This window comes from Callithrix jacchus, chromosome 18 (assembly GCF_049354715.1).
Source record: "Callithrix jacchus isolate 240 chromosome 18, calJac240_pri, whole genome shotgun sequence".
NCBI lineage: Eukaryota > Metazoa > Chordata > Mammalia > Primates > Cebidae > Callithrix > Callithrix jacchus.
In genome coordinates this window covers 9,769,492-9,782,696 of record NC_133519.1, presented here as the reverse complement: position 1 = coordinate 9,782,696, position 13,205 = coordinate 9,769,492, and the positions used below count along the sequence as shown (strand labels likewise).

Below are 13,205 nucleotides of genomic sequence, written 5' to 3'. Positions count from 1 at the left end.
CAAAAAAGCCTGGACATTCTTTCTATGATGGTAATATATTAGTCTTTAGCCTTTATCAAATACTGGTTTTTACCATTTCGACATTTGTTCCAAATACGTAGTTGGAGCAATTCTGTCCTAATCGACCCTATTTGTTTCTTTGAGACCTTTCATGAAAGGTCTTTTCCTTGATATTTCAAGATTCAAATTGGTATAAGTAAATATGTCAGACAAATTGGCTCTACTGGAAGTCCAAAAGTACAGCAGAGATCCAGGGTTGGCTGAACTCTAAGAGTGGCTCACACTGTGATTCCCCCACACTGTGCCTCCTCTGCATACTGTCTATAATCATTCTTGCCTTCATGCCCAAAGGCAGTCCATCCTGCTGCCGCCTCTTGAAAACAAGCTTCTTTCCCAGAAGATAATAGCATAATACTCTCCCCTGCTGAGTTAGTTGTTACTCAGTTCACTTCCTGAAATGTTAAATGCCAATTAGTTTGATCTAGATTCCTGAACTAATCACAGTAAGAATCAGGTTGAGACAACAATAAACTCATTAGGCCAACCCTAAGAACTGTGGGTAAAACCTGTTTCTGGGAAGCACATATGACATACTATAACAAACAGAATTAGAAAAATAAATGCTATCTGGTCAATAACATACATTGCAGAACTATAAACTACTAAGTTATACCTCATGACAAACACATGAGTAATAAGGTCTAGAAAAATACTTTAAGGTGATGTCTATTATCCCCCTCACTGTATTCACAGTTCACAGGTGGACCTTAAACACAGGCTTGTGTTGTCTTTACTGAACCCTAGATGCATCTCTCAAACTGTCAACTCCCCATATCCACTTGAATAGCAAATAGCTGTTCAAATTTAAATCAGAACTCTGGATCTCCCTTTAGTATTCCAATGAATATCTTCTCCAAGTGTTCTATCCTAACTACTATGTACCGTTGCTCAAGCCAGAAACTCTAGGGGTTTTCACTGTTACCTAAATCCTGTTCCTCAGCCACACCTGTTGGGGTCCGGCACGTCTGCCGGGGGACTATCGACCTGCAGGAGTCCCCGAGACCACCAACGTAGATGTCTCGTTCAACCTGAGGGGGAGAGTGCACGGAAGTGAAAGAAAATAGTAAAGCGGAGTCTGGAGGGCTGGCTTAGGCTATGTCCAAGCAGCAATTTTATTTTTGCAATACGTTTCATTATATACTTTTCTGAAGTCAAAGTTGTTTACGCCTGATCAACGTACTTAAGTTACAGTAAGCAAGTTACGCCCAGTAAGTAAGTTAAGTCCAGTAAGTAGGTTACACCCAGTAAGTAGGTTACGCCCAATAGGTCAAGGTAAGTAAGTTACAGTCACGCCCAGTAAGTTATGGTAAGTTACAGTTACACCCAGCAAGTTACTGTAAGTTACTAAGTGTAAATACTTAATATTTTACAATGAAGGTGACAAGGGTCCAAAATGAACACAATCAAGCAATAAACCATAAGAAGCCAAAAGTGGACACATTGCCTCCCAAGTCCTCATATCCATAAAGTAATGTCTGTTAATTATTTAGAATAACATAGTCCCTCTCTCGGTTCCTGCTTTCCCTCAGCTCGACTCCCCCAACCGGGGATCTGTGTCCGGGCTCAAGCTCACCATATGGTGAGGCCCATTTCCTAGGGGCCTCACACAGGAGTGATCCCCACACACACCTATCAATTCTACCTCAAAGATAAAATCCAACATTTGTTTCCATTACCCCAATGACTGTTATGGGGTAATGGAAACATTCCAACATGTCATTTATCAAGTGTTTTTCACACTTTAGCTTGTTTCTCATCACCCAGAAAGTTTGTTAACACGAATAATTGCAACCTAGGAATTTTCATTTTTTAATAACCTCAAGTAATGCTGATGCTGCTGGTCTGGAGATGAGATTTTTAAGAATCTGTGGGCTCCAGCCCACAGAACTGCAACAGCCTCCTAATTGCTTTCTTTGTTTCTATTGTGGCCAGCCTACTGTTTACGAATCCCGAAGCAATCAGTATAATCTTTTAAGGGTAACGAGGCTGGGTTATTACAAGTCCAGTGTTCCCAAAGCTGACAACAAACCTAATCAACCTCTCACACATTTGTGGTACTTCTGCTTTTCAGGGATCCCAAGCTGGGTTCAGAAATCATATGTATTTTCGCCAGGCACCGTGGCTCAGGTTTGTAATGCAAACACTTTGGAGGCCAAGGCCGGCAGATCACCTGAGGTTGGGAGTTCAAAACCATCCTGGCCAACATGGTGAAACCCCGTCTCTACTAAAAATACAAAAAAACTAGCTGGGCATGGTGGTGCGTGCCTGTATTCCCAGCTACTCAGGAGGCCAAGGCAGGAGAATTGCCTGAACCCAGGAGGCGGGGGTTGTGGTAAGCCGAGATCACGCCATTGCACTCCAGCCTGGGTAACGAGCGAAACTCTGTCCCCTGCTCCCCCCAAAAAATCATGTATTTTGTTGCCATTGTATGGAACTTGAACTGGACAAGTGTTCCTGAATGATACTTCTTCAGGTGAGAAAATACCATTTAATGGTATTGAGATTTTAGGGTATTTCAATTAGAGGGCACAGCTGGCACCAGTGTTATCGGTGTTAATTCCTGGGTATTAATATGAAGCTTCCATCTACCTCCTTAAGTAATCTTAACATGAATGGTGGTGTAGACACGTGTTTGTGAAACGATCTAAAAAACCTAAAGAAATTTCTCCATACCATATATAAAACTTGAACTATTCCCTTTAAAGTACACCTCAGAGTATACAATGCGTTTAACTTCTACCTTCATTTTACCACTGAAGAGGAGACCCAAACTTTTGTTCATATATACAATTTGATCTTACATAAGCTCATAAATTAAACTGCATTTCTCACCAGGACACAATTTACTGGACACATACTGAAGGGTACATACACAAGCCAAAGACAGTTTTAAGAGCAGCCCTCTAAGGCAAGCACAAGTACACCTAATACCAAAGTAATACACCACTAACAATCTATAAGCATACTTATAGCACTGCCAATCTGAAAATAGGTTATCTGGGGTTGATGGAGTTGTCAGCTTTCTTAAAGCAGACGAAAGTCCAAAAAATGTAATAAAATGGAACTGAAAACACAAGAGCAGCTTGAAAGCCTTGGGAGTGAAGCAGACAGCGACTCCCTTCGGGAGCGGGCGAGCGCCAGGTCCCGGCAGGGGCAAACTTGGAGCTGGTGTACTCGGTGAGCGCCTCGGTGCCCTGGGACACGGCGCGCTTGGCCAGCTGGCCGGGCAGCACCAGGCGCACGGTGGTCTGGATCTCGCGGGACGTGACGGTGGAGCGCTTGTTGTAGTGCGCCGGGCAAGGACTACGCCGCGGCCGCCGCCGCCGCCGCGATGAGCCGGGAGATGTCTTTGAGGAAGAAGTTCAAGATGCCCACGGCCTTGGACGAGACGCCGGTGCACCTCGTACACCCACACGGAGCAGCTCTCCCTGCGGCTGCGCTTGCGCTTCTCGCGGCCCTTCTTTCGCACTTCGGTAACCTTGGGAGGCGGGGCGGACTCTGCAGGCTCAGGCATGGCCAGCCGCACTGGCGACACAGACCCCCCGCCACCAAGAACGCAAGCACCGCCGCGGGACCGGGTTCTACCGGAAGCCAGGATGCACTTGCACTTAGGGAGACCGAGCGCACAGGAAAGTTCCCAAGACGCTGCGTTGTGATTCGCGAGTTTTCCGCGGCGCCCAACGCCAGGGAGACGAGATTATGTAAATGAGTGGATTCTGGCGGAGCTATCCTATTGGCCATCCGGACAAACGGTACTTGAGCCAATCAAAGTGCTCCGTGGACAATCGCAGTTGTGTCTATAAAAGGGTGAGGCGGCGGCGTCTTGGGCGACTTTCCCGGTCGTCAGGCAGGAGGTTTTTCTGAGTGAGTCCTATCGGCTGCAGTCGCTGGCATGTCTGGCCGTGGCAAGCAAGGAGGCAAGGCCCGCGCCAAGGCCAAGTCGCGCTCGTCCCGCGCTGGCCTGCAGTTCCCGGTGGGGCGAGTGCACCGCCTGCTGCGCAAAGGCAACTACGCGGAGCGGGTGGGGGCCGGCGCGCCCGTCTACATGGCGGCGGTCCTGGAGTACCTGACCGCCGAGATCCTGGAGCTGGCGGGCAACGCGGCTCGGGACAACAAGAAGACGCGCATCATCCCCCGTCACCTCCAGCTGGCCATCCGCAACGACGAGGAGCTGAACAAGCTGCTGGGCAAAGTCACCATCGCCCAGGGCGGCGTGTTGCCCAACATCCAGGCCGTGCTGCTGCCCAAGAAGACGGAGAGTCACCACAAGGCCAAGGGCAAGTGAGGCTGCCGTCCGGAAGCCCAGCGCGGCCCGCGTCTCGAAGGGGCACCTGTGAACTCAAAAGGCTCTTTTCAGAGCCACCCACGTTTTCAAATAAAAGAGTTGTTAACGACGGCTACGTACTCTGGACGCAGCCTTTCTCGGTAGCAAACAAGGGACCTGGGGGTGACGGGTCGGAGGGGGCGGGTGTGCCGTGTTGCATGCCGTCCCAGGGCTTCCCGGCGCAGGTGGAGGCACCAAACGTCCTGGGCGCCGCAGTCCACTCAGCCACAGGCGCCACCCACCGCGCTTCAGCGTTGTGCGCAAAGCGCGCGCTTCCCCGGCGCTCTCCGCGGAGCCGCGGCCGGCCACTTAGACCTCCTCAAGCGTAAGCGGGAGGTGCTCCTCGCCTCCGCCCACCACGCGGAGGGCCCCGAGTGGCTAGTGCTGCCCGGTGTGGCCGAGCTGGGTCTTGGCTTTGCTGAGCTGACCTAGTCTTGGTTTCCATTTTTGTTTTCCGGGCGGAGAGTAGCGGCCTCGGGGGCGGAATCCTGCGCCCTGGGGACGGACACGTCTCTCACCCAAAAGGCACCCCCCCCCCCCCCCCCCACCCAACAGGCGAAGTAGCGACTCGGGGTGGAAACGGAAGAAGGTTCCCGGCGGGAGCTGCAGGGCGCAGCGAGAAAGGGGGCTATCGCGGACAGCGGGTTCTAAGGAAGTGAAGGGCGTACAGGCAACAATCTAACACAAGCGGCCATGGAAAACTACTTTGACCCCGAAAGAAAGGGGGAAAACGCTTGCAAAACAGAGGGGGCCGACTGGAAAGTAGAAAGCGAGGCGGGTGGGCGGGGTTAGGGCGGACTCCGCCCGAGCCAACCGGTGACGCGGAGGCGGGTGACGTCACGTCCAATGGACAGCCAGCGCGGGATTTTCAATTATTGCTCCGCCCAATCGGGAAAAGACTGTGCCTATAAAGGCGGCTGCCGCGGGGCCGGGAGCCCGTTTTTCTCCCCGCGGCTGCGTTCGTAAGTTTGTGTTTTGGTTTGCCATGGCCCGTACTAAGCAGACTGCCCGCAAGTCGACCGGCGGCAAGGCCCCGAGGAAGCAGCTGGCCACCAAGGCGGCCCGCAAGAGCGCGCCGGCCACGGGCGGGGTGAAGAAGCCGCACCGCTACCGTCCGGGCACCGTGGCCCTGCGCGAGATCAGGCGCTACCAAAAGTCCACGGAGCTGCTGATCCGCAAGCTGCCCTTCCAGCGGCTGGTGCGCGAGATCGCGCAGGACTTTAAGACGGACCTGCGCTTCCAGAGCTCGGCCGTGATGGCGCTGCAGGAGGCCAGCGAGGCCTACCTGGTGGGGCTGTTCGAAGACACGAACCTGTGCGCCATCCACGCCAAGCGCGTGACCATCATGCCCAAGGACATCCAGCTGGCCCGCCGCATCCGTGGGGAGCGGGCTTGAGAAGTGCGCGCTCGGGTCGGAGGTTCCATCGTACCCAAAAGGCTCTTTTCAGAGCCACCCACAGCAGCACTTGGAAGAGGCTGTACCGCTTGCGGTCCGTGCTCCTCCGGCATTAAGGGCGGGGAAAGCATTTCCAGCTAGGTCCCCGCAAAACTCAGGGTCGGGTGCCCTGGCTGCAGTGCCGCCTTGAGCTTTGCCAACCAACCTAGGTCAGCTATCCTGGGCGCCACCAGCTCACGCCGTTTCGCTCCCGGGCGCCGGCTTGCGGGCTTTGCCGGCCCCGCTCTTCCCGCGCTTGACGGGGACCCAGCGTTGGATGGGTAGCGGGGAAAGGAGAGACGCTTCGGGCCCGCGTCCAGGGGACACTCGGGGACAGCGCCTGGCCTTTTCGGAGATGGAGTGCTACATGACCCGGCTTCGCGCCCAAACTTACCCCGCCCGGTGGGCGCGGCCGCCCGGCTACGGAGGGAATTCGCCACCTCGGCCTTGCTGGGGTTCTGGGGGCAAACGTGCAGAGAGAACTGTGCTGGGGTGCCGGTCGGGTGTCGGTGAGGCCCGCCCCACCACCGGCACAGTGGCGAGCCCCGTATCCTGCCCTTAAGCCAGAATTCCCGGAGGGTGCAGGCGGGCTTTTGTTAATCTGAGCTTCATCTTCTGCAGAGACCCTATCCCGATCCCTGCAGTGTGTGTGTGTGTGTGTGTGTGTGTGTGAGAGAAATGGTCTCACTCATCAGGCTGGAGTGCAGTAGCACAATCAAAGCTCACTGCAGTTTTGGACTCGGATCAGCGATTATCCCACCTCAGCCGTCTGAGTAGCTGGGACTACAGGCATACACTACCATGACTGGGTTAGTTTTTAATTTTTTTTGTAGAGACAAGGTCTCACTTCCTTGGCCAGGCTGGTTTCCAAGTCCTGGGCTCAAGCCATCCCGCCTTGGCCTCCGAAAATGCTGGGCTTATAAGACGTGAGCCACTGCTACACCAATGTTTCCGTCTCGCAGACAGGTCCCTCTGGATGGATACCAGGCACTTCAAACCCAGCTTATTTCCAAAACCTCATGCATCATCTTGCTTTCCAAACCGATCTGTTTCCACATTCTTCATCTTCATGGAACACACCTTCACTACCTCTGTCTCTACTGGTCAGGTGTCCCTTCCTCTCGTCCTCTGTCCAAATCCTGTGAGTTCCAAATGTTACTAAATCTACCTTCTGACTTTCAATCGTATCACCTTTTCTCCATCCTCCCATGACCATACCTCAACTGAAGCCCTCACCAGCTCTGGTCTGGTAGGTTAGATAGTCAGGCTGGTCTTTTCTGCCCTGCCACCGAGTTTCCACTCTATGAGAGCTGTCTTTAAAAAAATGAGGGTTTCGTTTTTTTGTTTGCTTTCTGTTTTGAGCCTCTCACTTTCATGCTTAAAATTTTTCTGCGACCTTCCCATTCCCTTCAGGATTAAGTTAACATTCCTTTGCATGGCAATTCACAGCACTAGAGGCTAATAACCAGGAAGGACTGGAGTTGGACAAAATCAAGTTTGAATCCCAACCTTTTCCATGTAAACAGGTGAATGACTTTAAGGATTTGCCATGCGGATTTGTAGGCAGCGCGGATTTGCAGGCTCGGGCACGGCCAGACGGACTATCGACACAGACCCCCGAGAACGCAAGCACAGCCACGGGACCGAGTAGATCAGGAGGCAGATCTCCATAGGCCTAACTTTTCCCGTCTGTAAAATGGGGTAGCAGTTACTTGCTCATACTTTTGTCGGAAATAGTAAAAGTGACAATTTCTGTAAAGTATCTAGCACAAGCCATGTGTGGTGGCTCATGCCTGTAATAATCCCGGTGACTCAGGAGGCTGAGGCAAGAGGACTGCTAGAGGCCAGTTCGAGACTGTGGTGAGCTGTGACCTTATTAACACACTTCAGCCTCAGTGACAGCAGTGAGACCCCGTGTCTTAAAAAAAGACCTTGCACAGTATTTGGCGCAGAACAAGAGCCCCATCAATTTTTGCTGCTCTATTAGCAGTTACTAATTTAGAAGAACTCAAAGTATCACACATCTAGTTCCTCATGTTTCCCACAGCCTTCTCAGGTTTCAGATGTTTTTGCAGCCGAACAAGATTATTCTAGCCCCGCTCGGCATCTGCAATCTCCAAGCATGCAGCATCTTCACACTTTCTGTTTCTGTCCGGAACGTCTTCCCCTTCTGTGTGACCCTAAGAACCCCCATTCTTCAAGAGTCAGCCCTGTGAGCCTTCCCTTGCTCTTCTTTGCCCTCATCTCTTTGGGCCCTCCTTGCTTCTGCCCTCTCTTATCCTAATAACCCTTCCCTTCCTTACCTGGTGGCCTTAAGTACAGTGAAACCGTGTCTCAAAAAAAAAAAAAAAAAGAAAGAAAGAAAAAGAAAACTACACTGAGTGGGAAAGATGATAAAAACATCAGCTTTCGTTTCTACATCACTTCACGGCCTCATTTTTCTTTCGCAAAGAACGTTTCCTTTGATCCCTAAAATGAGGCTGTGACAAAGGCAGGAATGCTCAGTAATCGGCCGGGTGCGGTGACTCACGCCTGTAATCCCAGCACTTTGGGAGGCCGAGGCGGGCCGATCGCACGAGGTCGGGAGTTCGAGACAAGCCTGGCCAATGTAGCGAAGCCTGGTCTCTACTAAAAATATACAAAGTAGCTGAGCATGGTGGTGGTCCCCTGTAATTCCAGCTACTTGGGAGGCTGAGGCAGAAGAATCACTCGAACCGGTGAGGCAGAAGTTGCAGTGATCCGAGATGGCGCCATTATTACTCCAGCGTGGTTGACGACAGCAAGATTCCACCTTGGAAAAAAATAAAATTCTCAGTAACACTAAAGATGTGAAAATTTAACTTTGACAGAGGTAGGATTTCTCATGGTTTGTGTACTTCAGATTACCTACCTACCTAAACTTCTGATCGTTTTGGGGAAAATTATATTCACGCTTATTTTAAGAAATTCAAACTATTAGAAATGTTCAATGAAGATAAGCCCTTATAAATCATTCTTAAATTTTTGTGAGCATTTTTCCTGACAATTATCTATATATTTATCCGTATTTATGTGTACTAGTAACATTCTGCATAAATATCAGTTCCGTTCCTTTGTTTCAAGTAAGGAACTAACACGTACATCACTGGCTAGAGAGTGAAGTACAGAGTAAGAGGCTGCAAAGGAAGGGAAGAAGAATGCAGTAAAGGATGAGCTACGCAGAGAGGTAAGGGGCGGGTAACGGGAAGAAAGACTTCAAATGGGTCCACAGTGAAGTCTGATCAGCCAGTGGTGGGCCATGCAGGTGCCTGTGTGACCACGGTAATGGGAGTAGACCCACAGACCGAACTCTATAATCATTTGTATGTGTCTGAGTGGAAGTCTTGAATTCATCTAGGGAGGGAAGGAGGTGGCAGACAGAAGCCGGCTCGTGGAGAGCTACCGAAGGATTGAAATGGGAAGGAAATTATTTGGGGGGCAAATCAAAGAGAGAAATTTTATGCCTTGCTATTAAAGATGGCTAAAAATAGCATTATATCCTTCACTGTAATAGATGGTTCAGAAAAAGGGACTTTTATTAATGTAAAACCATACATAGCTGCGTATTCCGTGACTTGGCAATGTTCGGGGGCCGACAGCTCATAGAGGACTTAGCCGTGTCTATACCATAATAGCATGTGGTGGACTCGACATGGTGGGAGCAAGGGCGAGTACTAATGTCACTATAAAGAAGATGTACACAATGACGTGCAATGGTAAAGGACAAGATATTGGAGAAATCTTGGAAGAAAAAAGAAAACACATCCATTAGTTACAAACTTAAGTACTATTAGAAGTAGAAACTGATATTTACTAAAACAAGCCGGCTACATTTTTCATTCATACGTCTTGTCTGTCTGCCCCAAATTCTTTGAAGAAACAAAGGCTGTTTCACCTTTTTCCGTCTATGTTTTTTTGCTACAAGAAATGTATTAGGATCATCCATATGGTTTCTTTTCCGTCAAAGAAAGCAAAATTTAACATTTGGGAAACATCTGGGCAACATATGTTCAGATTCTAAATACGTTTTCATTAAAACAAAAACTGCTTGAGAGAGAGAGAGAGAGAGAGAGAGAGAGAGAGAGAGAGAGAGAGAGAGAAAAGAGGCCAGGTGCAGGGATCCCGGCACTTCAGGAGGCTACGGCGGGTGGATGACCTGAGGTCAGGAGTTCGAGACCAGCCTGACCAACGCGACAAAACCTCGGCTCTACTGAAACTACAAAAATTAGCGCAGCTAAAACTACAGGTGGTGGCACCTGTAATCCCGGCTGCTTGGTAGGGTGAGGCTGCAAAATCGCTTGAACCTGGGAGGTGGAGGTTGCAGTGAGCCAAGATTCCACCATTGCACTCCAGCCTGGGTGACAGAGTGAGACTCCGTCTCAAAAAAGAAAAAAAAAAAAAAAAAAAAAAAAAAGACAGAAAGAGCTATTATCTACATCAGTGGTTTTCAAACTTTAATATGTATCAGAATCACCAGGAGGGCTTTTTCAAAAGTACCAATTACACGGTCTCATCCCTCAGTGTCTCATTCAGTGGGGCCCAAGATTTTTTTATCCCAGGTGATCAATACCGATAGATGAGAGGCTACACTTTGAGAACAATGGATGTGTTTTCCATTGTTGGATGGATGAGAGGCTACCCTAATTCAAATAACGGGTGTTTTCTACCTCACTCCCTTTCTTTCTTATTTCTCTTCAAATTTTATCTCCTTCTTTAGTGGATCTTGGTGAGGATCAGATATATTCATCAGCATTGCCTTTAAAGGTTAAAAAAAAAAACAAACAAACAAAAAAACAGTGATATTTCAAATAGGAATGCTGGAAATGACAGGTCAGATCTGAAAGGGAAAGGAAACATCCGGAGCATTAACACTTCTGTTTCCCACCTGGACATCTTCACACATGTTATTCTTGCCACGTCCTCCCTGCCCCCGTCCCCTTTACTACGTAGCTCATATCTCATAACGGGCCTTTTTATTGAACGCAGGAAATGATACTTTTCAGGCAATGGGCAGATAACCCGCCAGTAGGACAGCAAGCATTCTGCTCTTTATTCAGAGTCCGACACAAACCCCCACGTCCATGGACAAGTTTTCCCTAGTCTCCCAGCAGCCAGTGACATCTGTAGCATTTGGGCTCCTATAGTATTGTCTAAGTTTCTCATCATATTGAATACGTACGGCCTCTTACTCTTGGCTTTGCCATTTCCTCCTAACTGCGTACTGGTGTGGATTTATGTCGCCTACATATTATGCATTTATTTCTCTTCTCCCGTCTGATGCTAAGCTCCTGGAGGGCAAGTCTCGCATCCGCTGCTTTGCTGGCAACCCGATTGCCAAGTACCGTGTTTTAAGCCTAGTTCCTTCTCAAGTGTCTGATGCTGATGAGAGCAGTCACGTCCGAAGACCAGTAAAGCAACTACTGGTTTATCATTTGGGAGCTGACAGATTTTATTCTCTCAAGTACATACACCGTCCAATTTCGCTGTAAAATCGTAGGCCTAGAATGCAGAAAATGATAATAATAATAATAATAATAATAACAATAATAAAGAGTTAAATAAGTAAATAAACTTCTGGGCAATGCAATGGCTGCAAAGCTATTAATTTAGGGCTTAGAACTGCGAACCCGTTTCAATCCAAATTAGGGCCACCTAGAGGTGGCAGTGTAGAAGTGCAGAGAACAGCTTTCTGTGATCTAGGCCGTGCTGATATAGAATAATTAGCTTTTGCCTCGTCAAAATGGAATCGTGCTTTCTGTACTGACGGCGGGCACGTTGCTGCAGGTCTCTCATTCTAAGCTACAACGGGCCCTGAGAGGTAGAAGCCACATACCTGGATGGCCCGTTTCTTGAAGTTGCTTTAAGATCATATCCTTGAGTCACTATTATAGAGGGATCACATTAAAATGTCTCTTCATCTATATCCTCGCAATGCCACGACCGAGACGGTCATCTCACAGGTCCTTGATTAAGTTAAGGGGCCTTGTTACTGAACACAAGAAATGACAGTTTTCAGGCACTGGGCACTAACTTGCCAGAAAGGCGTTTTTCAACTGTACGAAGATTGATCTGCAAAGTCACACTTTTATTTGAAGTGAGTTGAGTGCGTCTTAAGACAGCGTAGACCATGAATGGACCCTTAGACGAAGGCACGTAGTCCACCCGCTGGTTATGTAGAGGGCAAAACGAAGCCCAGAAAGGTTAACTGACGAAACCTGAACGGATCAGGTGAGAGCCCGCACCTCTAAAACTAAGGCTACTCTCCCCACTTTGCCTGAGCGAAGAGTGAGATTACACAGCAAGGGACGCTTAAATGGCCAGTGCCTCATTACGTCCGGACCCCGACACCCCTAGGTGTGCCTACACTGCGCAAGAGCGAACCGAAAAAAGCAGCGCTCGAACCTAGAGCACATTCGACCTTTCGCATGGAACAAGGCTAAAATAAGCCCAGGCAAGCAAAAGGTCAACGACTGAAGCCCCCTAAGGCTGCGAGTTGTACGGACACCAGCTGTCTGTTAACTTCAGATCCGACTGCCGCCCCGCTGGCAAAGTTACGTTCCCGCACGGTTACTGTTGCACTTTACGCAGTCAGGTGCTCAGCTCCTCAGATGAGCAAGTGGTCGGCCCTAAAAAGGGCCTTTGGGACGGAAACGTGCAAAGCCGTGAGCGGCGGCCTAGCCTCCAAAGCCGTACAGGGTGCGCCCCTGGCGCTTGAGCGCGTACACCACATCCATGGCCGTGACGGTCTTGCGCTTGGCGTGCTCCGTGTAGGTGACCGCGTCCCGAATCACGTTCTCCAGGAACACCTTCAGCACACCGCGGGTCTCCTCGTAAATCAGGCCGGAGATCCGCTTAACGCCGCCACGCCGAGCTAGACGCCGAATCGCCGGCTTGGTGATGCCTTGGATGTTATCTCTCAAGACCTTGCGGTGGCGCTTGGCGCCCCCTTTGCCGAGGCCTTTTCCGCCCTTTCCTCTGCCAGACATGACCGCTGCAGCCCGGAAGACGGCTTCTGTCCGGGCGAGGGCCGCCTTCCCCTGATATACAAGACTGTCGGACCAGATTGAAAACCGAAAGCGCGCCGGCGGGAAGCGTTCTCAGTTGTCCCCGCCCTCTCGACATTTCGTCATTTCTTTTCTGCTTTCCTCTTCTTCCTTCTCAGGGCTCTCTCACTCTCGCCCTTTCCTTTGTTGTTGTTCGCCCTTCATCACTGCGCCACAGTCCCCGGGAGAATTCAGATCCCATCCCGCGGCGTCGGGATTCTGCCGGGGCTTTGGCCTGTGTCTGGTGTGAGGACGCCCGGAGGGCGTGCAGAGCCTAAGGGGAAAGGTCTGGAGGGAGCCCCAGGAAGAGCAAACGGAGGCCGGA

General features: G+C 50.0%; 3 protein-coding genes and 1 pseudogene across 6 annotated transcripts; 2 read left to right on the top strand and 2 right to left on the bottom strand.

Annotated features, from left to right (window-relative positions):
- Positions 1-2,906: 2,906 nt before the first annotated feature.
- Positions 2,907-3,719, bottom strand: LOC144580204 (histone H2B type 1-F/J/L-like; annotated as a pseudogene).
- Positions 3,720-3,889: 170 nt separating this feature from the next.
- LOC128930141 (histone H2A type 2-A) lies at positions 3,890-4,457 on the top strand. The gene has a single exon (XM_054247908.2). It carries the CDS (start codon positions 3,953-3,955, stop codon positions 4,343-4,345), a length of 393 nt encoding a protein of 130 aa, XP_054103883.1. The 5' UTR covers positions 3,890-3,952; the 3' UTR covers positions 4,346-4,457.
- On the top strand, positions 3,890-8,644 carry LOC128930139 (histone H3). The gene has a single exon (XM_078355524.1). The coding sequence runs from the start codon at positions 5,370-5,372 to the stop codon at positions 5,778-5,780; it is 411 nt and encodes a 136-aa protein (XP_078211650.1). The 5' UTR covers positions 3,890-5,369; the 3' UTR covers positions 5,781-8,644.
- Positions 6,624-12,851, bottom strand: LOC128930144 (histone H4). Of its 4 annotated transcripts, XM_078355529.1 has the most exons (3): positions 11,671-12,851; positions 11,017-11,336; positions 8,212-8,610 (listed from the first exon to the last, which is right to left on the bottom strand). In XM_078355529.1, exon 1 carries the CDS (start codon positions 12,821-12,823, stop codon positions 12,512-12,514), a length of 312 nt encoding a protein of 103 aa, XP_078211655.1. In that variant the 5' UTR covers positions 12,824-12,851; the 3' UTR covers positions 8,212-8,610; positions 11,017-11,336; positions 11,671-12,511. The 4 variants fall into 4 exon arrangements, with proteins under 4 accessions (XP_078211654.1, XP_078211656.1, XP_078211655.1 ...); XM_078355528.1 differs by having other exon boundaries at positions 6,624-8,610; positions 11,017-12,851; XM_078355530.1 differs by lacking the exon at positions 11,017-11,336 and having other exon boundaries at positions 6,624-8,610.
- Positions 12,852-13,205: the final 354 nt, after the last annotated feature.

Bases quoted from the DNA above. Each gene is read 5' to 3' on its own strand.
- LOC128930144 (XM_078355528.1), bottom strand. From the start codon at position 12,823: ATGTCTGGCAGAGGAAAGGGCGGAAAAGGCCTCGGCAAAGGGGGCGCC.
- LOC128930139 (XM_078355524.1), top strand. From the start codon at position 5,370: ATGGCCCGTACTAAGCAGACTGCCCGCAAGTCGACCGGCGGCAAGGCC.
- LOC128930141 (XM_054247908.2), top strand. From the start codon at position 3,953: ATGTCTGGCCGTGGCAAGCAAGGAGGCAAGGCCCGCGCCAAGGCCAAG.